The sequence below is a fragment of the Rousettus aegyptiacus genome, unplaced genomic scaffold (assembly GCF_014176215.1).
Source record: "Rousettus aegyptiacus isolate mRouAeg1 unplaced genomic scaffold, mRouAeg1.p scaffold_m13_p_12, whole genome shotgun sequence".
Classification (NCBI taxonomy): Eukaryota; Metazoa; Chordata; class Mammalia; order Chiroptera; family Pteropodidae; genus Rousettus; species Rousettus aegyptiacus.
In genome coordinates this window covers 79,962,692-79,985,760 of record NW_023416287.1, presented here as the reverse complement: position 1 = coordinate 79,985,760, position 23,069 = coordinate 79,962,692, and the positions used below count along the sequence as shown (strand labels likewise).

At 37.6% G+C, this 23,069-nt stretch overlaps 1 protein-coding gene across 1 annotated transcript in view; it reads left to right on the top strand.

Moving 5' to 3' along the window:
* MBD2 (methyl-CpG binding domain protein 2) overlaps positions 1-22,426 on the top strand; it is a 58,973-nt gene extending 36,547 nt beyond the window's left edge. Inside the window, exons 4-7 of the mRNA XM_016129162.2 lie at positions 14,854-14,944; positions 16,241-16,418; positions 20,593-20,731; positions 21,945-22,426. Of these exons, the coding sequence (XP_015984648.2) occupies positions 14,854-14,944; positions 16,241-16,418; positions 20,593-20,719 (396 nt within the window). The 3' untranslated portion in view covers positions 20,720-20,731; positions 21,945-22,426. The remainder of the gene's footprint in view (positions 1-14,853; positions 14,945-16,240; positions 16,419-20,592; positions 20,732-21,944) is intronic.
* The last annotated feature ends 643 nt before the right edge of the window (positions 22,427-23,069 follow it).

The window sequence follows — 23,069 nt, the reverse complement described above, 5'->3', positions numbered from 1 at the left end:
GTTTCCCAGGGAATACTTTGCATTGTTTGTATGTAAACCCTCCATGGATGAATTTATTCATTCTCTTGGCTTTAGTTATCATCTGTATGTAATGTTTCCAAATTTACATGTTTATCCTGAGATCCTGAGCTTCAGTTGTTTGTATCAATCCATCTAAACATTATTTGTATCATTCCATCTAAACATTGTTCACTTGGAAGTCTCGCCATCATCTCGAATTAATTTGTCTTACTAAATTCTGTCATCATTCTTTCAAACCGGCCCTTCCATGCGCATTACATCAGTGAAAGGACTGCTGTCCACCTGGCTGCCTAAGCCAGAAGCCTGAGCATCAGCCTTGACTCTTCCCGTCTTTTACTCCAAATATCTAATTAGCCAACAAGTCCTGTTGATTCTACCTCCTGAATATTCACTTGCTTCTTCTCTATGCCAGGTAACTATTATTTCATCTTTCCGCTGCTTGTCTTATTCCTTTCAGTTCATCCTTTATACTGCATCCAGAACCTCCATCTGACATGATCCACTAGTATCATTCTGCTGAAAACCTTTTGATGCTTCCTGTTAGTCTTAAGGTCAAAAAACCTAAATATGACTTATACAGTCAAAACATTTAACATTACTTACAAAGTCCTTCACAGTTTGGTTTCTGCTCATCTCTCCTGCCTCACTTCCTTCTCTGGTTCTCTACTTGAATCACATGAAACTTTTTGTAGATTTTCGAGTGTGCTCTTCATCTCCCTCTCGCACGCTGCCCGTGCAGGCCTTACTCATATATTTCATGCTGTTTTCTTTCCTACCTATAATTAGCTCTTTCCTACTCAACCCTCAAGTCTTAGTTATCATTTCTTCTGTTCAAAAAAACCTCTGATTCATCAAGTCTGGGCTTACTGTTTCTCTTCCTTTTCTGATCATAACTGTGTTAGTTATTCATTGCTTTATTTATAGTACCTCTGTTATGTCAGTGCTTGATATGTATTTGTTGAATTAATGTTTTTAAAATCAGAATCATTCATTGAGCCCTCAACTTGTACCAGGCACTTTTCTAATTAGGGGGGATACTGCAGTGAGCAAAACAAAGCCCCTGTTCTCATGGAACTTACCTTTTAGAGTGACAAGGGAGAGAGACAGACAGACAAATACAAAAGCAGAGAATTATGGGAAGAACATTCTAGACAGAAGTTTTAATCTGGCTATTGTATGTAATGTGATGACTGACCTACAGCTAGGAGACTGATGAAAAAACTATGGGAAGTTAGGGAATATATAAAATTTGTTTCATGCTGGTCATAATTATTTCATGCTGGACAAAAATTATTGACTGATCAGCTGTGCCTGTGAGAAGAGTCTTAGAATTTAGGTAACTGGGAGACTGATGTCATCAACAGGAATGTGGAAATATTGATGGGTAGCTCAGTGTATTTTTTAAATCATAAAATAAGTATTATTTTATTATTAGGAAATTTCTATTTTAGTCTTAGGAAAGTTATACTTTTACAGCAATTGTGGGATATCCAGGTAGTAAAGATGATGATGGGTTTGAGCCCTGGACAAAATACTGGTTTGGAGACTTGTCAGTTTATGGAGGCAAGAGTTGCAACTGAAAGATGGTTCGTGAAATTTTAAAAAAATTAATGAATACATTGGTTATTTATTCATAGTAACATCTAATCATCATGTATTATTCTAGTCCATTTAAAAGTATTTCGATGATATTTTTCGAAAGTTAAAAATTTTCTAAGTAATGTAACAATATAGATGAAAAAATACTAAAAAACTTATATTTCAAAATAGTAGTTTCCTACTTTAATGTTTTCTAGTCCCATTTCCAGGAGCATTTATTCTCAGTTCTGGTTATTTCCCTTTATAATTACCTCTATATTTCTGAATAATATACTTATTATGCCAGTTCTTTATTTGTGAGTTTTAGACATTAGTTCTTGACTTCCCACAATGGTAGATGAGTACTTAGTTCTCTTCCTCTGCTCTTACGCTTCTAACAGAGTTATATCACATTTTCAGTTAAATAGGTTAAATAGGGTTTATAGTATGACTGAAAATATTCATCAGTAGGGAAACTAATGGCCTATCATTCTCATCAGAATCGCTTTCATAGTTCTTAGTTGTTAATCTTAAGAATCATATGCTAGTCTTTCTTTACAATTATAGTTAATGTTTCATAATGCTTTAACATTTCTTACATGCCCATCAATAGTATTTTTCTTGTGGGTTTCATTCTTGTGCTTTTCCTGGAGTCTCCTCTGCTCTCCTTAAGTCTGGATCCGTCTTCTGGTCCTGCTGGGTAACTGTAGCTTTGGGGATCTTATTTGCTGTTCTTCTGTGTTGGGGTTTTTTTTTTCTAGACGTCTGTCTTAGCATAGACTCTCAATTTGTAACAAATCCTCCAGTAGCTTTCTAACAACATAGTAGGAGGTAGTTTTTGAAAACCTACACTTTAGAAGAAACTTTATTCCACCTGGACGCAATCACATTTGTCTGGGTATGAAATCCTTGATTGAAAATCATTTTCCTTAGAGTTTCGAAGGCATTGCTTTATTGTTCTCTAGTTTCAAAGTTACTGAAGAGAAGTCCAAAGCCATGCCGATCTCTGTTTTTATATGGCCTTTTTTTTTCCTCTCTAAAAATGTTTAGTATATTTATGATTTTTTAAAAAAATTTACTAATGCGTGGCCTTTTTTCATTCACTGGGCCCTCAGTAGGTGATAAAGGTGACTCTGTGTGAGAAATTTTCTTGTGTCATTCCTCTCCCTCTTCTTCTGAACCCCTCCCCCCACCTTCCTTCTTTCCATTCTCTCATTGCGGAAGTTGGGTATTAGCCACTTTAGAATTTTGCTAGTTCTACTTTTGTATTTTCCACCTTATTATTGTTGTGGTTTTACTTTCTGGGATATTTTCTTGTTCTTAACTTTTAGTCCTTTTATTAATTTTTTTTTTTTTGGTGGTCATATTTTTAATTCTCAGCAGCTCTTTTTTGGCTTTTGCTGGATACAACCTGTACTCTTCTTACTCTTGAATATGTTAGATATAGGGATATTTCTTATTTGTTTGATGTTTAATATTTCTCTATTCCCTGCTGTTATGAATATTGCTTTGGTGGACATTCTAGTGCATGTTTTTTATACCTAGGAGTAGGCTTGCTTGTTCATAGAGTATGCAAATGTTCAGGTTCATTAGATAATACCAAATAGTTTTCCAAAGTGGTTATATAAGATTATACTTCTGGCAGTGTACAGTTCTTTAAATCCTTGTCAACACTTGGTATTGTCAGTCTTTAAAATTTTAAACATTTTGGTATATGTTTAGGGGTATTTTATTATAGTTTCAACTTGCATTTTCATGGTAATTAATTATATTGAGCACTGTTTATAAGTTTAATGGCCATATAGATATCGTTCCTTTTGAAGTACCTATTCAATCAAGTCTTTTATGTGTTGTTATATTAGGTTGTTTGTTTGTTTGTTTGTTTTTAATTGACTTATGGGAGTTCTTTATATATTCTGGATATGAGTCCTTTGTTATATATCTACCTTCTCCCGGTTTGTTTGTGGCATACCTTTTTTACACTCTTAATGGTGTCTTCTGATAAATTAAGTTCATAATTTAAAGAGAGGCGGGATAGAGACTGGGAGGGTACAGGAGTGGGTGCTTCTAGGGTACTAGTAATACTCTATTTCTTGATCTGGGTGGTAGTTACATGAGTAGTTACTTGGCGAAGTTTCAGTGAGTTATATGCTTGTGGGTTGTTGTTTTTTTTTTTTTTTTTTGGTACTTTTCTGTGTGTAATACTTCAGTAAAGATTTACGAAAAGTAAATATACTTTATCAGTCTCTTCCTTTGTATTTCTGTGACATGTTTAAGAAATTTTTGCTTGCTCCAAAGTTATCACGATATTTTCCTATCTTCCAAAAGTTTTGTGTTACTTTTGCATTTAGGTCTGCAATGTTAGAAATTGACTTTTGTGTATGATGTGAGGTGGATTTATTTTTTCCCATATGGATAGCTGATTGACCCAGTCTTATTTAATGACAAGGCCATTTTTTTTCCATTGCTCTGCATTGTGACCTCTATCATATGTGAAATATCACATGAAATGTATTATGAGAAATGTCAAGTGTCAAATGCAAAAATGTGACAGTCCTGTGAAAGTCAGTTCTTTAACTCAGTCTCTATTCCTTTGTTCTGTTTATACATGAAAATGTGTTTCTACATCTTGTTCTATTTCATTGGTCTGTTTGTCTAGTCTTTCCCCAAACCACGTTGTCTTAATTACTATAGTTTTTTTAAAAAGTCTCAATATCTGGTAGTGTACGTTTTCCGACTTCATTATTCTTTGTTCAAGATTATCTTGGTTAGTCTTAGCTGTTTGCATTTCCATATAAATTTTAGACTCAGCCTATCCAGTCTTCTTCAGAAACTGCTAGGATTTGTATCTATAGATCAATTGGGGAGAGAATTAACAATAGTAAGTCTTACAATTCACCAATCATGTATATCTGTCCATTAATATTTTGTAGTTTTGAGTCTTGAGATCTTACACATCTTTGATTGACTGCTAGATAGTCGATGTTTTTTGATGCTACTCTAAGTACATTATATTAAAATTTAAAATTTTTTCTATTTGTTATTGTTATATAGAAATAAGTTGATTTTGTATATTGACTGTGTTCACTTATCTTCCTAAAGTCACTTATTAAATAATCAGTGAGTCTCTTTGAATTCATACCTGAGTAAACATTTCGTCTGCAAATGAATATATTTCTTCCTTGCTGATCCTTAAACTTTTTAGTTATGTTTTCCTTTATTTTATTTTACTCGTTAGGACTTACAATACAATCTTGAATAAAAGTGGTAGCAGTTATCTTTGTCTCATTTGTGGTACCAGAGAACATTTTTAATGTTTCTTCATTAGATATGTGTGCTATAGGTTTTTAAAATAAATACCCTTTGTCAAATTAAGGAAATTCACTTATATTCCTAGTTTACTAAGAATATTTTTCATGAATGGAAATTGAATTTTATCAAGCTCTTTTTCTCTACATAGTTAAATGATAAAATGATTTTTATTCTTTATTCTGTTAATCTAGTGAATTACAATGATTGGTTTATGTGGTTTTCATTGTTATTACTGTTTAGATTTGCCGTTATTTTGTTTCTGATTTTTTGCATTTATATTGAGGAGAGAGATAGACTTGCATTTTCCTTTTCTTGTAATCTTCTCAAGCTTTAGTGTCAAAGTTTTGCTGGAGGTGATCCCTCTTTTAACATTCTCTGGAGGAGTTTGTGTCAGACCGGTACTTTTCTTTAAAAAAGTTTGGAAGAATTATTATGAAGTCATCTTAGCCTAAGTTTTTTTTTTAATGGGGAAGCTTGAAATTACAGATTCAATTTGTTTAAAGGTACATGGATGAGTACTCATATTTTATATTTCTTATACTAATTTTGAGAACATCTTTTTCTAGGAATATGCATTTTATAATTTTCGTATTAGTGGTATGAGGTTGTTCATATTATTTTCTCATAATATTTTTAATATTTGTAGTACCTGTCTGTTGTGATACCCTTTTCTCTCTGATTTTGGTGGGACCTATATGAAAGTTGGACTGAAGTATTGGGGAACACTTTCTTAAAAAGCTGCATGCATTTTTCCCTATGGAAATCCAAACTCCAATTTATCATCAAATTTGTTAAGATAACATTTATTTTATAGAAGTTAGTTAATTATAATGAGTTATGCTTTGTCTTATTTGACACTTACTGCCTTGAAGTAATCTTATAGTAACATTGAGACTTTTGTTTGCTTAATGTCTATATTCGTTTGCCATTTCTTTGCTTTTTCTTTTTATTTTCAGCTTTCTGAGTTCTTTTATTTTTAGATATGTTTTTAGCATAAAACATATAGTTGGTTTTTTCCCCTCTCTGATCTTAAAGTCTTTTTTTCTTTCATAGGTGAGTTTCCCATGACGTTTATTGATATTACAGATATATTCGATCTTGATTCTATCATTGTGTTTATATGCTGTTTTTAATATTTTATCATCATTTTCTGATGTTTCTGTTTTAATTCTGTTGTCTGGGTTTTCCATTTAAATTCATTCTAAGACTAATTTAAGCATTTGTAATTTTGATTTTAGTTCTATTGGTTGCTTAATGTCATATTTTAAATAGTACATACATACTTCTATTTCTTGATTTATTGATATTAAAAAGGAAGTAGCATCTATTGATGTCCCAATATAAAAAATGAGGAATTAATTTACATTATCCACATTAGTTTCAAGAAAGCTTTCTGAAGAGTATGTCTTCTGATAAATAATGATGATAGCTGACTATTACAGATCAGAGTTCCTGCAGTTGAGTGGGTTTTGAAATCATTAATTCTTTTATTCAACAGCACATATTACTGAGCATATTATAGGTACCATATAAACACAGAAGTCAGACATGCACCTTGTCCTCATAAAACTTTCAATACAATGAGTAAAATAAACACTGAATAAATAATTCCAAGTGTGTAGAAATGTGACAAATTAGTGAAAGGAAGGACCATCCTTAAGTCCCTATATCGACTTATGTATTAATAGGAAAATTATTATCATAACTTTTCCCAAGGGAGTAGCACACGAAAAACTTACAGGCATCATGAATGAGTACTCTTATTCCATATTCCATAGTCATCTTTGGATAATGGTATCTTTTGAGGCATTTGACAAGTATTACATGCCCACTTTGTTGAGTTAGATTGTAGCATGAAAAAATTTAGACAAACATCTACAGCAGATGGTTACTGCTCCTCAGTTATCCTCAACTCTTTTTTACCTTTGCTTTATTCTTCCATCCTCTTTAGCCCCAAATGTTATCTTTTCCCTTAACGAGATCTTACTGTAGTTTGCACAGCCACATGAATCAAGTTTTTCCTTGATTTACATAATACTTTTCTTGTCATTATGTAGCCCTTTCTTCCTAGGCTACTCTCACAAAATAAGAGGGTAGCTCATGTTTGACTTTTGATGTTTGCAGACCATGATGTTTAAGTTGTTTTTTGCTGACCAAAATTAGACAACTTAGATATCATATGGCGTTGAATTAAAGTAGAACAGTTTATAAACTGGACAGTGAGTTCCTTCTGAGCAGGAAACACCGTCCCTCTGTATAGCCCTGACCCAGCATCTTACATATTTAGCTTCTCATGAGTCATTGAATATGAAGTGTACATTTTCTGGGTTCTGCTTCAGTCTACAAATATCTGACAAAGATCCTTTGTTCTTTGATTAGATTTAGCAAAAGCCTTACAAAAGTGAAAAAGATATTCATTGAATTTATGAAATCCTAACATTAGAATGTATTCTGAGCAATTCAGTAAAAAAAATCTATATTTTCAAAGCATTTTCCTCATTTTTCATGAGTGTTTTGATAACCTGAGATAGATAAGGCAATTATTAGTATTTCTATTTTACTAGTGAAAATACATCTAAAGAGATTAGGTGGCTTGCCTAAGACAGCACATCTATTTAATGGTTGAATCAGGACCGAAGCATTTAGCTCCCAAATCATGTTCTTTCTGTTACCCTGGACTGCTCCTCCTTAGCCACAAATTCATCCCAGAAATATTCGAGTGCCAACTATGTGTCTAGCATTATGTTCTCGACAGAGATGAAATCTGCGCCAATTAAAACTCTTAAAATGGTGAGATTTTAAAGGTAACTTGGGTTCTACTATTTTACAAAGTATTATCACTTTTGTCCTCACATACTTTAAAAGGTATGTCACATCTTATGCATTTTAAGTATTTGTTTTCATTAGAAAAAATGCCAAGAGCCTTATTTCTTTGAGAGTTAATGTATAAAGTTTTAATCTGTTACTTAATAGGAATAGAAAATACAGAAACATACAGAGAACCATCATAAAAGTCAGACTTTCCTAAGTCTTCTGACAGCAGGCGATTGCAACAGTGAAGTAAGGCAGAGAGGGCTTAAATTAGGAATTGGATTTAGTAATATAGGTGGTTATTATGACGTTGGGAAGATCATCGTTAATATAATAGTAAGTGTAGAGTTCAGGTTAGAAGGAAAAGGATGAAAAGAAGGTAAGGAAATAAGATGGAAAGTGTCTTTCCTAGCAGGAGGAGGAAGATAGAGATGGTTTGAAGGAGAAGTCACGAATAAGGACACTTTTTAGGTTATCGATGTTTGAGTGTCTGTCACTTCAGGGGAAGAAACCTCAGGAGAGGAAGGGGGGAAAGGGAAAATGTGAGAGGAGACGTTGGGCAAATTGATGAGATAAGATAAGATAAGGAGGAGGCAGGAGACATGATCATGGAGGACCAAGTGCAGAGATAATGTTAGAAAGGTAGAGGGATATGTCCTCCTCGGAGACAGGAGAGGTAAATAAGGAAAAATAGAATAGTTCAGAAGAGGTCCGAGGTGGAAGGAGGGCATCTGAAGAGGCTCAGGGCTTTTAGGCTTGACCTGGTTGTTCTGGTCAGCCAGAGTTGATTATTATAGGCTTCTTGGCTTAGAAACTAATATTCAGCGTACAGTATTTAAAATAAACAGTAAGAATGAGGAGCTCAAATATATGGGAGTTTTAGATGAGCTAGTTTTGTTATTGAAATTTCAGCGTGTTTCTATATAATCAGTTTATTTTCTTCTAATGGAGATTATGATTTCAGGTGGTAAGCGAAGGTGCATGTTAAGATAATATATGAAGGTTAACATAAGTTTTAAGTTTTTATGTGGCTCAGTTTGGTGAGACGCGATATCACTGGCTTTTAACTTAGAATTGGCCACGCCCTATTATAGCTACATTTATGGACATTAACATGTTCAAGATCGGCCCGCCACTTCTGTTTCGTTGCCGCACCTATGCCTGGGCACCTAAAGTCATTCTGAACAGAGCTGTGCCTTTGTCAGTGTCTGTGCCAGATGGGCACATGCTTTTGTTCTCTGATCCTATGGTAATTAGAGCTCCTTCTGAAATCCGTACATACGGATGCTTACTAGCTTACGGGGTGGGATATGAAATGCCGTTTCAATCAGAACTCTCCATTTTTCAATAGAAATGATATTATAAATAGTTCTAACATTCCAGACCAGCCCGTAGAAGACTTTTAAATCCAAAGTGTGAATTATTAAAAATGATTATTGTTTAGAACATGTTTCTATCAGGAAGCGTGTTAAATTTTACTCCTAAGATAAAACATGTTTCTCCCACTCTGCTTTATCTTCTGCCCTCGATGTCTGGCAGTGAGAGAGGCAGCCAGCTCCAAACCACTTAGGGTGGTTTTTATGGAGGAGCTGGGACAGAGACCCTTGAAAGATGAGAAAGGAGCTGGCTGCAGTGAAGGTGTGTGCCAACAGAGGGGTCTCCCTTCCATTTCAGCCCTGAGATTTGGGCCTCTGCTATTGTAACTTCCTACCCTCCTATCTTCTTTCTCTTTCTTTGAACCAGTGGTTCTCAACCAGACCTGATTTGGTTTCCCTGCCCTTTGGGGAAACTTGCTAATGTCCACAGACATTTTTGGTTGTCACTACTGGTACTCAGTGGGAGTAGGCCAAGGATGCTGCTAACCATCCACAACAAAGAATCACCCAGCTGCAAGGTCAGTAAGGCTAGGATTGAGAAACTCTGCTCTAGGCCATTGCGGCTGGTTCCAGTTTTTTTCCCCTTCTTGCTTCACTGCAAAACAAATGTAGTTTGTGTTTCCTGATTCCCTTCTACTTTCTATTCTTGAAAAATGCTCAGAGCGCTTCTGAGGTTTTTCTGAGGGCTTTACTATCACCACAACATGAAAATAGATGGGATAAAAATAACCAGAAAATTACAGTTTCAAGAAATCTTAATTAAAAGCTATCCATGTTATCCCACTGGACTTTAAATAGAACAAAATTCTGATCCTACTCTAGGCTCCAGTCCGTTCTTCCCCATTATGGTTTCCACATTCCCTGGGCTCCCCTCCTTTCTTCCCCATGCCGCTCAACTGTGGAGAGCCTGGGCAGTGAGCCTTTCACGGGTCCTCCAGGACTGATGATGGAAAATCCTTGGGATAGTTTAACGAGGAGTGAAGTATTTTCTGTTGCCCGAACTATTTTCTGTCCCCCTCCTTCTTTTAAGAAATTCAGACTGTGGCTACATCACAGCAGTTCCCTCAGGACTGCTGCACGGCACAGGGATCCCCTCCTTTGCCTGCCGCTCTGTACCTCCCGCCACTGCGAGCTCCGTGGGCACGCGGCCTGTGCGGTTGCACGGGGTTCCGTGCTCAGAAGTCCCCCATGCCTGCTTGAATTCTTTGCTGTCGCCATCATGAAATTCTTGATTCTTTTTGAGCCCTGGTCCTCGCATTTTCATTTTGTGCTGGGCCCCGCAAATTATGGAGCCGATCCTGCTTACCAAAATTCTTCCAATCTTTGGTCCTCCACAAGAGGTAGTCTGGAGGAGAAGAGGAGGTAGAAGAGTTTTAAGATTCTTGTCGTAGCAAGAAAACCCCAGCTGAAAATCTGGGCGGGAAGAGCATATTCGTGGGCATACGCTCAGTCTTCATTGGTGAATACTCACTTTCCAGAGGTGATTATTTTTTGCGTTGTTTATTAATTTTAATAAGGTGACCAACTGCTTATTCAGTGCTGTTGTAGGATCGGCGGTGTTGTAGACACCATGAGTGAAACTGAGTAGTGAAATGATACTTGCTCTCTCTTGGCCATGTTCAAGCATTTATAAAACCTTCTCATTTAGTTTTCATATCCCTTTCAGATTGTTTTATTGTCCCATCCCGTAAGGTACAATACCGATATCAAGACCAGTTAAGTAAGTTGGCCAACTTTATAAAGCTAGTAAGTGACAAAACAAGGATTTGAACATAGGTCAGTCTAACTCTGAAGCCCAATGCCATTCCCGCTACTGCTCAGAAGTTAAATCTTCTCTCTGCACACACACACACATCAGTGCTTTTTAAATTAAATATAATAGTAGATGAAAATAATGCTGGCATATTTGATATAGATGTTTTTCAATGTGTTCATGAGACGTGGATGTTAGCATAATTAACCTAAAACAGTGTTCTAATAGAAAATAATTTCGAAGCCTTAGTCGCATTTGCTTTGCTACCTCACTCCCTCTCCTGTCTTAGGACACATCTGCTGTCGCTCCACTGTTAGTATGACTTATCTGAAAGTGTTTTCTTGGATATCCTTTGTCAGGCAAGTTGAACAGATCCTCCAAAGTCCCAGTTCAATCCACAGCAATGAAGAAAAAAGAAAATGCTACAGTCGTATTCGGGTTGTTTTTACTTTTAGGAAACAGATTCGATCATTCATTTTGTTAAAGAAGCAGCTTTCATAACACACCGCCGTGTGTGTCCTCTAGGGCTCCAAGACAGATAAAGGACATGCAGCTGGGTTCCACTGATGTCATAGAGGCACTAACCACATCTGTGAGGGAGCAAAGGTCTAGAGATGAACTCCAGTTTCTAGTAAGACGGTTTCTCCCAAGCTGCACTGCCTCGGTCACTGATATTTTAGGCACTTCTGTGGTTTCAGATGACTTTTAATCCCCTCCTGTTCTCTTCCATCAGCTGGTTTACCGGATAGGGTATTGCCCGGACCATCGGTGATATAAAGTGATGCACACCTTGGAGCTATCCAGTTTTCTCATACACTGGAGGGTGATGAAGAGAACGACATTAGAGACACCCAGAGGGTCTGATAAGTGGGGATTGGAAAGGGATGTAATCACTGAGGGTGATAGCACATTTTGGGAGTTTCTCCAAATATTAAATTATTACCCCTTAAAAGTATTACATTGATTATTTGGCTTTAACACCAGGCAGCAGGGTTAAGCTGAGAAAATCATTAGATTTCGCAGGTGCAATCAGATTGTCAGTGGGCAGGTTAGGATTTATGAAAGCAATAGTTTTTATGAAAGTGTGGTGGAAGAGACGAGATAGCTGTCGGAGAGGGGGACTCCTTACAAATTTAGAGAGACTCATCTTTTCAGTGTGTTTGTCTGTAGGCTCCTAATGGTTGGGGAAGTAATGTAATAGGAAGAACCCTAGATGACCGCAATTAAGCACCTAGGAAAAACATGGAATTCATAATTGAGCAGATCAGGAAATTTTAAATTTGGGCAGAGGAAGACTTCTCCCCTCCTCTGCACCCCTCCAAAGCATTCAGGGCTATAAAGCGACCAAAGATAAGGCCACTGATTTTGGGGCGAGGAACTGACTTTTAGAGTAAATTTAGAAAATCCTAGAAAAGGGAGTAGGATAAGGAAGTGGACATGGGCCTAGGGGAATGGAGATCGTACATATTGATCATCTCTTGAGGAACTGGCTTGGAAAAAAAAAGAAAATGGTATCTGTATCAGCTAGATGACGTTTGCATTTTTAGAAAACAGAACATAATTCCAGCACCCCAAAGAATTCTCTTATGTTGACCTTTTGTAGTCAGAACCTCCCTCCACCCCTAACCCCTGGCAACCATCCATCTAGTTTATTGTTTTTTTATTTTTAGAATGTCATATAAATTGAATCACGTACAGGCTTCTCAGTTCTCGTGAAAGTTAGGTGCACTCAGTAGCTTTGGAGGCGCGGTGGAAAGGGTGGAGAGGGCAGTGTGACCTTGACCAGTTAAATGTCTTTTTTTCAAACCAGCCTCCTTCCCTTCTCTGACCTTTCCCACTTTCCCCGTCTCCTCTAGGAGCTAGGGGTGGGGCGGGGGAGAAGTACACATGCACGCACATGTACATACATAAGTACATGTACCTTTGTTTTCATGGGGTATGCATTTCATTTATAAAGGGGTCATTCATATTAGAGTCAACCTCATTTAGTTTAGGGCGATCTGATGACATGTAGTGATACTAGTTGTTGTACTCTAAAGCCGTACATTCGTTTCTCAGTCTGAGATTCGCTTTGTAAAATTTTCCTTCCTCAACTGTTTCATCATTTTTCTTTGAATTAATAAGAATTTTAAAATTAAGAGTTAAAAATTATAGCATGTAAAAAATTTAACTTTTGATATTTAGAATTGGAATTTTTAGATGTAAAATATTATTAATCATATTTGTTTATAATTTCCATTCTTTGCTTTTTGGTAGTGTTGATTCGTTTTTTGAAAATTAGAATATATATTATTTTATTATAATAGTACTTACTGATCTCATACTCACTTATTCTTCCGAATAAGTTTTCATTAGGAATTAACTGGCTTTTGTTTTCCTTGTCTTTTTCTATAGTTGTGATATTCAAACATAGGTGATGTTATTCCCCCAAAGAGAAAAGCAGTCAGGATTTCTTGAGACATTTATCACATCATCGGTTATTACCTTAATCTGACCATTTGGATCTGTGATGATTAATGAATTCATGTCTTCATATAGGTTGACCACATATTCAGCTGATGATGTAATTTATAAGGAGATGTAAGGTCTTTAAAGAAGAGGGAAGCATTCTATTGCAGATTACCCTTGGTGCTAGCATTCAGGTTATTGTAAAACAACATAGTACTATTCTGCCATAAAGAGTTATTTTACTGTATCTTCACATTTGTCTGGCGGGCAATTATCTGAGACTTTTCATAGATCTGGAAGTCAGAACAGAAGCCCAAAAAGCCCTCAGAGTGGTCAAAATTTTCTAAAAGTAAATATATTAAACCTTATGCCTACTCTGTGACTAGTGCTTTGAATATATTGCCTTATTTAATCCCCACAGTAATCTTACGTGACAGTCAGTGTTGCCACAGTTTATAGAAGAGGAAATTGAAGTGTTCTGAGGTTATAGAACTTGTCTAAGGTCATACATCTAGAGCAGGGTTTCAATTTGAGTTTGTGTGTCCTTTTAAGAGCTTCATTCTGAGTTCAGTTACTCCCATATTCAGTCATTCATACAAATGTTTTTTCAGTACCTATTATGTGACAGGCCTCTGGTGTCCAGGGTTAAAGACAGATATACAGAGTCCTAAGGGATTCCTTTATCGGGGGAGGGGGGGTGTTAGTAGATACATCCACAGGGCAAGTACAGCACATAGTAGGAAGTCAGTAAATACATGCCGAATAGTTGAATGACAGCAGCGAGAGGTACTAGCTAACAGGGAGAGAGAATACAGTATAGAAAGGATATACAATCAAACAGCCAAACTGTCTTGGACCATTTAGAGTTTGGATAAGCAGCTGCCTGCTCAGTAGCCCCGTAGGGTATGAAGAGCCTCCACTGTGCTCACTGACCTGGGGCTGCTGAGTGACTAAGGTGACCCAGGCCCTGTGCAACAGGGAGAAGGTCACTCGTGAACCTGGCATCTGTTTCAATAGCAAGGAAGTATGTAAGACATTTTTAGAAAAGTTTCCATAAAAAACAGCCTTTTCCCTTAAAGTAAGCTAAAGGGCTAGACTTCACTGTCTTGGAACGATCACATAGGCGGAGGAGGTCTTTCCCTAAGATACCGGATAAAGGGGTATTTCATAATATAATTTGTTTTCTTTTCCCTGGTAAATTATAACTTTATATTTTCATGCCAAATGAATCCTTAAAAAATTTATTTATATTCTTTGGACAATACCTTATAAAGAACTGTTTATAGCATGTAGCACATAATAATCTATAGTACTGTAATAAGCGAATAGGTTGCATAAAACAACAAAACAACTTTTTTTTGAGTAATATCATTTGAAAGAATTATGGTGTGTTGAAGTAATTTATGTTTGGAGTGTCACTTAGCTTTTCGTAAGGAAAAAATGGGGAAATTAGGAAACTACTGAAATAATTTCAATTTCATTACTCAACAGCATCGATGCGCTACTTTCTTGTTCCGAGAATATACCTATTAACAGTGATGTTTTGCCTTACAGCTTTTCTGGGAGAAGAGGCTACAAGGACTTAGTGCATCAGATGTAACAGAACAAATTATAAAAACCATGGAACTACCTAAAGGTCTTCAAGGTATTATCCGAGTTCAGTGTACCAGGCCCTGTGTTAGATGCTGTGGAGTCAGAAGTGACTGAGACCAGGACTTTTCTGGGCTGGGCGGTATGCCTTGCCAGCTGATGTACCTCTTGAATTTTAGCAACCCCAGGGGAAATGCACAGGAAGAGCTTGCAGTTGCAGGAATGCTTCGAGACAGCATATAAATTAAGATTTTTTTTTTCTGCGTAAAATGTTGGCATTAGGTTAGGTTCATCATGCAAATTAACTCGTGCTACTTTTTGAACCAGGTGCAGGTGAGTGGCAGAATTTCCCAAGCTTCCTGCTCAAAGCGGCATCTGGCCCCAGCACTTGCTTTCTCGCCTCCTCTTATCTAAAGAACAGCCAACAGCTCTCCTGCCTGTCCCTCCCTAACTGCCGTGCAGAAGGCAGTGGGAACAGATGCACCTCAGTCCGTCAGTGTCAGCGAGTGCGGTCTGGGGCGGAGAACTCAGTTGCTAGTGTGCCTGTCATGTCATATGTTAATTCCGAGTCCTAGACAAGCATTATTTTTCAAGTATGAGAACTTAGGCTGCTAAGTCTTGATATATTGTGGGTCGGTTAAAAAAAATCCTCATAATTCATGGTTAGAATATTGCTTCATTCCTTTATATTCTTGGAAAGTATTGCTTTAACTGGTTTAACAGTTTAGGACTTAAAGTGGTGTGTTTAAATGTGGCCATGGGCCCAGTCTTCCAAAAATAGTTGGCATGCAATTATTAAATCTGTTACCTTGGATATTTCGTTAGGTAATTGAAAAAGCTGTTAAAGCTGTAGGTACAACTTGCTTACATTGGCTTTTCTTTTGAAGTACCGAAACAAAGAAGATAAGTGTTAAGATATTGCTAAAAATTAATGTTAAAAGCTATTGGAGAAACGATTCCAGGACTCTAAGAATTCATTAATAGGGATACTTAAGTATAATATGACTTTAGAAGGGACTTATATCATTAAAATAATCGGCCTTGCATGAAGAAATGTAGCCAACTTTTAAAAAGTTCAGTTCTAGGAAAATGTATTTTAAAGTTATGTTAAGGTTTTATTGAAATGCTCAGCTATTTTGTTACTGTTTCTTTAATGTTAATTCTTTGCTGTATAATAACTATTAGGTGGATATGATATAATCCTTTGCTGCATTGGATTTGGCTTATGTTGGTTTTAAATATATGATCCCAAATGAACATAAAAGTATCTGTTTTTTTTTTTTTAGGTTATACAAGGTTTGCTTGGCACATCTAGATAATTCCTTTAACATGTATATATTTTTCATTGCAGGAGTTGGTCCAGGTAGTAATGATGAGACCCTTTTATCTGCTGTTGCCAGTGCTTTGCACACAAGCTCTGCACCAATCACAGGGCAAGTCTCCCCTGCTGTGGAAAAGAACCCCGCCGTTTGGCTGAACACATCTCAACCCCTCTGCAAGGCTTTCATTGTCACAGATGAAGACATTAGGTAAGGCAGTTTGCCATAACTTAAAAAACTTGTTTTTACATTTGATAAATTTTATTCTGCCTCTTAGGTTTAGTGGCACATCTAGTAAGTGATGAATCAATCAGAAAGTTGTATTCTATATACATATATAATTTTTTTTTTTTTTTACCAAGCTTTTATGAAACTACTGAAAGAGATATAGGACATTTAAAACAAATACATGCTTGAAAAAGGTAGAAGTGGTATGTATAAGGGCTGTTACCAGGATCACTTCTCAGGACAGATAAGTTGTATTCCCTACATTATCATTTTTGTAGTTTCTTTGCAGTTTGGATTTCTGCCTTTCTGCTCCAAAGAACCCCTTCCGTTCAGTTTTGCCTTTTGTGATTGCTTCCCGCATTGGTTTGCCTACAAACCATTCTCTCTTTAAAACACATCAGAGCCATGTTGCTTTAAGCTCAGTTCTGTTTTCAAAGTTCGGTGTATTTATCTTGATTATGTTTACTTCACGTAAGCTCAATTTAGAGATTTATTTATCTCTACTTCACCATGTTTCAGGGAAAAGTTGAAAGTGGCTCCAGAGAGAGAGAGAAAGAGAAAGACACACACACACACACACACACACGCGTGCGCGCGCACACGCGCAGCAGCGAGAAGCAAATGGAGAAGATGAAGCAAAGCTTGGTAAAGCAGTGATTACGAACAGGGAAGGGAGCGAGAAGAAGACACAAACTGCATCTATGAACATCTTTTACTCTTTCCGAGGCTGGGACACAAATTCGGTTTTTAGCAACAAACAGTGAAAGAAAAGCATACAACTCAGATTGGTAATACTAAGAAAGTATAAGCAAACCATTCCTTGGTAGAAACAAAACTATTGCAGATATTAAGGCCACAAAAAAAATTCTTATATGAGATTTATGAACTCGAGTATCGTTAGTTTATAATGATAATATACTGTGCTGTGTTTTCTTTAAACGTAGGACGCTGTGTATATACTTCACTCCCTCTGTCCCCTGACTGTGAATCAGAAAGCTCTGCTGGGATATTATTCCTGCACAAAACCAGCAGATGGCACTTTGGAATCACAATTTTAAAATATGTTTTATATTTGTAGTTTTTTCTCGATCCATAAAAGTTGGCATGAGAATGTTTTTTTTCTTTTTTTCCCCACCTATTTTTTTTTTAATTTTATTAAATTTATTGGGGCGACATTGGTTAATAAAATTATATAGGTTTCAACTATGCAGTTCTATAATACAGCATCCGTATGGTATGAGGATGTTTTGAATGTGCGAGTCTAGCTAGGGTAATAATTGGAAAGTCCTTCCTGGGTTTTAAAAAAGTAGCTCCTTTTACAAAGATATGGAGTGGTTCAAAGTTGCATTCGGATGCTTTGATTACATAGAATTTATAATAATTTTTTTAAGAAAAACAAAATGTAAATCAAAGAGAGGAATCAGCCTGCTTTTTGGATTATTCTTACCCCCAAGGGAGGAAATTACTCTGGAGACGGAGATGAGTTCTTTTCTGTCTTGGAGTGAGTAAACAGCAGGACTTCATCAGGTCCCTGTGGCTGTTTACTGAGGTTCTGTGAGTGAGGTCATGGGACCATTGATGGCTTCAATGCCAGATCTTTTGAGAGTACAGGAAACTTTCTCAAAGCCAGATCTGGATGATTTCCTTTTAGGGTAAACTTGTGTAACAAATTACCCATTTGATTGCGTTGTCGTAACAGAAATTATTAAGTAAATATTTCTGTTGAACCAGTACAAGTTCAAAATAAATCACTGCAAATGGAATTGTCACCCTTTCTCCAATTGTATAGCACATATTCTGTTTATATTAAACCCTCAATTAAAGATCTCAACATTAAGTATGTTTTTTTCAGTATATTTGATAATATTTTCACCCACAGGTATATTTGTTTTCTAATATTGAGTAGCAGAGTCTCACAAATTTAGCTGTTTAAAACAATACGCATTTATAGCTCACAGTTGCATAGGTCAGAAGTCTGGGACAGGCTTCTGTCTGCCCGAGTCTTACATGGCTGAAATCAAAGCATCAGCTGGACTGCATTTGCCTCTGGAGTTCAGGGTCCTCTTTCAAGCTCTGATGGCTGTTGCAGATTTCATTTCCTCCTAGTGTACGACTGAGGCCACTGTTCTCTCATTGGCTATGGAGGGGCGCTGGTCTCAGTGGTTAGAGGCTGATGGCAGTTCCTTCTGCTATGGCTCCCTCCATATTCCCTCTCCAGCTTCTTTCAGGAAGGGCCAGCACCTTTTAAGGGCTCTTCTTATTCGGTCAGGCCCTGTACGATAATCTGTTTTGATTAACTCGAGGTCAGTTGATTAGTAACCTAATCATGCAGTGATTCCCATCATATTCACACAGTCTGTTTGCCTTTAAGGGAAGGGAATTATACAAGGAGTGGATACAGGGGTGGGAAAGGGGGCATCTTAGGGACTGTGTTAGAATTCTCCCTACCCCAGCGGGCAAAATGCTTTAATTTCAGCTTTTGTAAGTGTGGGAAGTAATGCTTAAGATGAAAGAAAATCAGTGGCAAATGTGAGAGTCTAAGACACTTCTCCAGCCAAAAGCACCATTTGCTCCATTTTCTTTGTCTTCCTAATGGGATTACTCTAGGTCAGTTGTGCCGATTCTCACACTTTGTTATTAGGAGTGAGAGACTGCCAATGAGACCAGTATGTCATTTGTCATAAACCTTGAGTCACCAAGCCAGAGGCAAGACTAACTATATAAGAAATAAACAATGTGTTTTTCTTGACCTTGCTGCACTACATGAAAATCTGTTGAACTCCAGTTTCTTTTAATATGACAGAGGCTATGCAGCTCAGACTCGCTCAGTGACAGCCTCCCTCTTTTTGAAAATTCATTTGAAGAGTAAAGGTGTATACCTTTTAACTCTTTGTTTTTAGAATTTAATAAATATGACATATAAGGCTTTTGTGGCTACACAATATATATTAGCTTCACTATGCTGGAGTCGGTCTCATGAGGTGAAGAGGCGTGTAGGCTGGATCACGTCCATGTTACTTTCCAGCTGGTTGAGCACCCACGAAGTGAATACTCGGGGACTCTTAGCGGAGTCTTCTGGAACATTGCTCCTCTACTCTTCCGCTTTCCCAGGTTTGGACAGTGCGTAATTTGTCTTCCTCAATTATTGATATTGAAAATCACTCCTTTTTCAGTAGAGTCCTCAGCATTCCTTGTCGCGTCTCTTGTCACTGGGCGGCCCCATTGCCCACTTGCCATTCATCCTAACCACCTTCCCCTGGCCTCAGGAGATGGTCGGGCCCGTGTTCCAGTCAAAGCTAACTCTGCCTCCTGTGCCTTTGCCTCTCTCCCCTCCTTGTTTTTTCTAAGACTTCTCCTTAATCAGTCTTCTCCTTCTCCTGTGTTTCTTCAACATTTGTCCTTCCACGTGGTTCTGGATGTGACTTTCTATGTACGGCCTTTGCTTGGTAGAATTATTTTAAGAATCTCTCTCTCTTGCCCTGTCTGTTTTTTAAAGATAAGATGCATACCAGTAGCCTTTCTTCCACAGGTTAGAACCTTTCAGTTTCCAGGACACAGAGAAACTTTGGCATGTTCTTGACCTGCTCAGTTTATCTCAGTTGAAGAGATGATTTTAGTTTCTGTCCTCAGTGTAGGGATCATGTGGTCCTGGTTCCTGCATGACGGCCCATTGCCAGCAGGCCTGGGAACCCAGGACAGAGCTCCGACCAGCTTTCCCTGAACAGCCAGCCGTAGGACACCAAACTAAACCACAGCTGCCTTCGTCTGTCTCGGTGCTTCATCGAACAAGTCTGTTTTCCTCTCTATTTTCCGTGTTACTGTTCTGTTTTGTCCCTGCTTCCGAGACAGGACATATTTATCCTTTCTAGTGATAACCCCAAATATGCACATATTTGAATTCTCGAAGAGAAGGTCACTGAAATAAACCTACTCCTGCGAGAGGAAGGATCCCTGCCTGTCTGAATATCTCTGTTTCCGGCCAGGCCCATCTCCTGTGTGATTTGGTTTTGCAAGTGAAGAAGCAGCTTTTGCAAAGTCTAAGGAAGGAAATGTGCTTTTCTCAGGAATATTTGTGATTTTGATGAGCGTTAGTAGTGGCCTCACGTTTCCATGACTTGCCAAACGATCTATGTCATTTTATTCTGTTGTTAAAAAGGAAACAGGAAGAGCGCGTACAGCAAGTACGTAAGAAATTGGAAGAAGCACTGATGGCAGACATCTTGTCACGAGCTGCTGACACAGAAGAGATGGATATTGAAATGGACAGTGGAGATGAAGCTTAAGAATATGATCAGGTAAACTCACCCCGGAGAGAGACTTGGGACTTAAGTTTTTTCTTTTCTTGCTTTTGCCCTTTGCAGCCTCCCTCAGCAGGGAGTAAAAAGGCTTCTCTGCAGAGGTGGTGCATACGCTCTTGTCTGGCCCCTCTGTATTTAAGGACCATAGAAGTTACTGTAGCCTTTTCTCATTATGTGAAGACAGTTGCAGGGGATGTAGCATCCTTTATTAATGCCAGGTGGAAACCTCCAAGCTGTCCTTAGAGGAAAGCAGGAGAAGAAGAAAAGTGCTCTGCCAGGTGGGCCGCAGGGGACGCAGGCGGCTGTCGTCTCTGCCGCACTAGTTTTCTGGGGGTCTCCTGTCCCCCATTTAAAATTATGGCCGCAGAGTAAGCAAAATCCCTCCTTTTTTTTTTTCTTTTCTAGGTTCTCTCTAGCATAGACTCGATGCAGGGAGAATGAGGACATTTTAAATTATAATAAATAATTTCTCTAAAAAAACAAATTTTGATCTGATTCTAAACTCACAAAATGAATTTCATGGGTTCTGTTCCATTGAGTATATGTTCTCTTTAGTTGATCACAGTCCGATCTCCAATGGCATCTTGCTTCCCAACTTCTATCTTGCTTTGTTTTGGCATGTCTTACCGTACTTTCTGCCGCCCATAGCTGATTATTTACTGTTTCCTTAGAAGCCAAAACTGGGATGGGGGAAGGAGAAAGAGAAAGAAAGAGAGTCATACACACACAGAGTGAATGAGCAGAAAATTAGAGAGTTCTAGCTCAGTATTTGGCTTTGAACCTTTCAGTCTTCAGTATGTGCCTCGTCCTGCTGGTCGTCCTTGCATTCAATGCTGGGTCCTGGGGACGTAGCGGTGGACACAGTAGCGCAGTCTTCCCGCTCATAAAGTCTTAGTATAGTCGTGTTAAAAAAAAAACACTCACATGACTAACGACTGTGTAATTACCAACTGTGCTGTGATTGCTGATGGCCATGGAGCGAAGGTGACAAGAGGGGCCAGCAAAGCGAGGACGTGGCATTCCCTCTGAGCCTGAAAGATGAGGGGACACGTTGAGCACTTTTTATGTACAAATTGTGGTAACTAAATGCCAATCAAGGTTTTAAAAACGTTCTCTAAATGAAATTTAGCCTCTAACTACATTTTCAGGTTTTGCTGTCCTTACCCGAGAAATCACTGAATTATTTAAGTTTCTTTGTTTTTCCTTATAGGTAACTTTCGGCCAACTTTCCCCAAGAGCAAATTCCTAGAATTGAACAAACACGTTTCCACTGGGTTTTGCCTGAAAAAAAAAAAAAAATGTACCCGAGCACATAGAGCTTTTTAATAGCACTAACCAATGCCTTTTTAGATGTATTTTTTGATGTATATATCTATTATTCAAAAAAAGAAATGATGTTTATTTTGAGTCCTAGGACTTAAAATTAGTCTTTTGTAATATCAAGAGGGCCCTTAAGATGAAGCTGAGCTTTTGATGCCAGGTGCAATCTACTGGAAATGTAGCACTTACATGAAATATTTGTTTCCCCCCAGTTTTAATATGAATGGATCAGGAGTACCAAATAAACTTCCTAATTAAAGATTATTGTGACTTCACTGTACATAAACAGATTTTTATACTTTATTGAAAGAGGACACCTGTACATTCTTCCATCATCACTGTAAAGACAAATAAATGATTATATTCACAGACCGATTGGGATTCTTTCTGTCGAAGAACGCACACATCAAATGGCCGCTTCTTAGGATTTCCGATTTCCTTTCAGCTGTGATCCTTGGGCCTCAGGTGTGAAATGGAGGTGGTAGGGAATAGTTTACATGTCTGCAGTAGGCCTCCAGATACCGTGAGAATTGTGCTTTCACCAGAATTCCTAAGTTGTCTTATGGCATGTGTACATTTTTTGTCTTTGCCCGTGACTAGTACTTTTGTTAGTTGTGCAAAAATAAGGCATTTTCTTCCCTCGAGCATGAATTAGGTACACAATTACCCTCCATGTTTATTGTTTAAGATCATTTTGCATTTTCTAATGTGCACTAACTTACTAAGTTCACGGTCAGACCCTTTGCTTTCTAGGCAAAGTTACTTAACAAAACAGATTGTTATACCTCATTAGTCAGTATCCAGCCTCCAAAGTACCTCCTTTCTTTTTTCTGTTAAAACTCATTAGTGTAACTTCATTACCACTTAAATTTCTCGATAGCTATTTACTAAAACTGGCATAATATCATTAATGAGTTTTAAAAATCAAAACATACTTAAGTTAGTCTGAAGCCAAGGAAAGGAGGGAGTGGTTATAAGCAAATTTAAGCACATTTTGAGAAATAGAGCAAAAAGA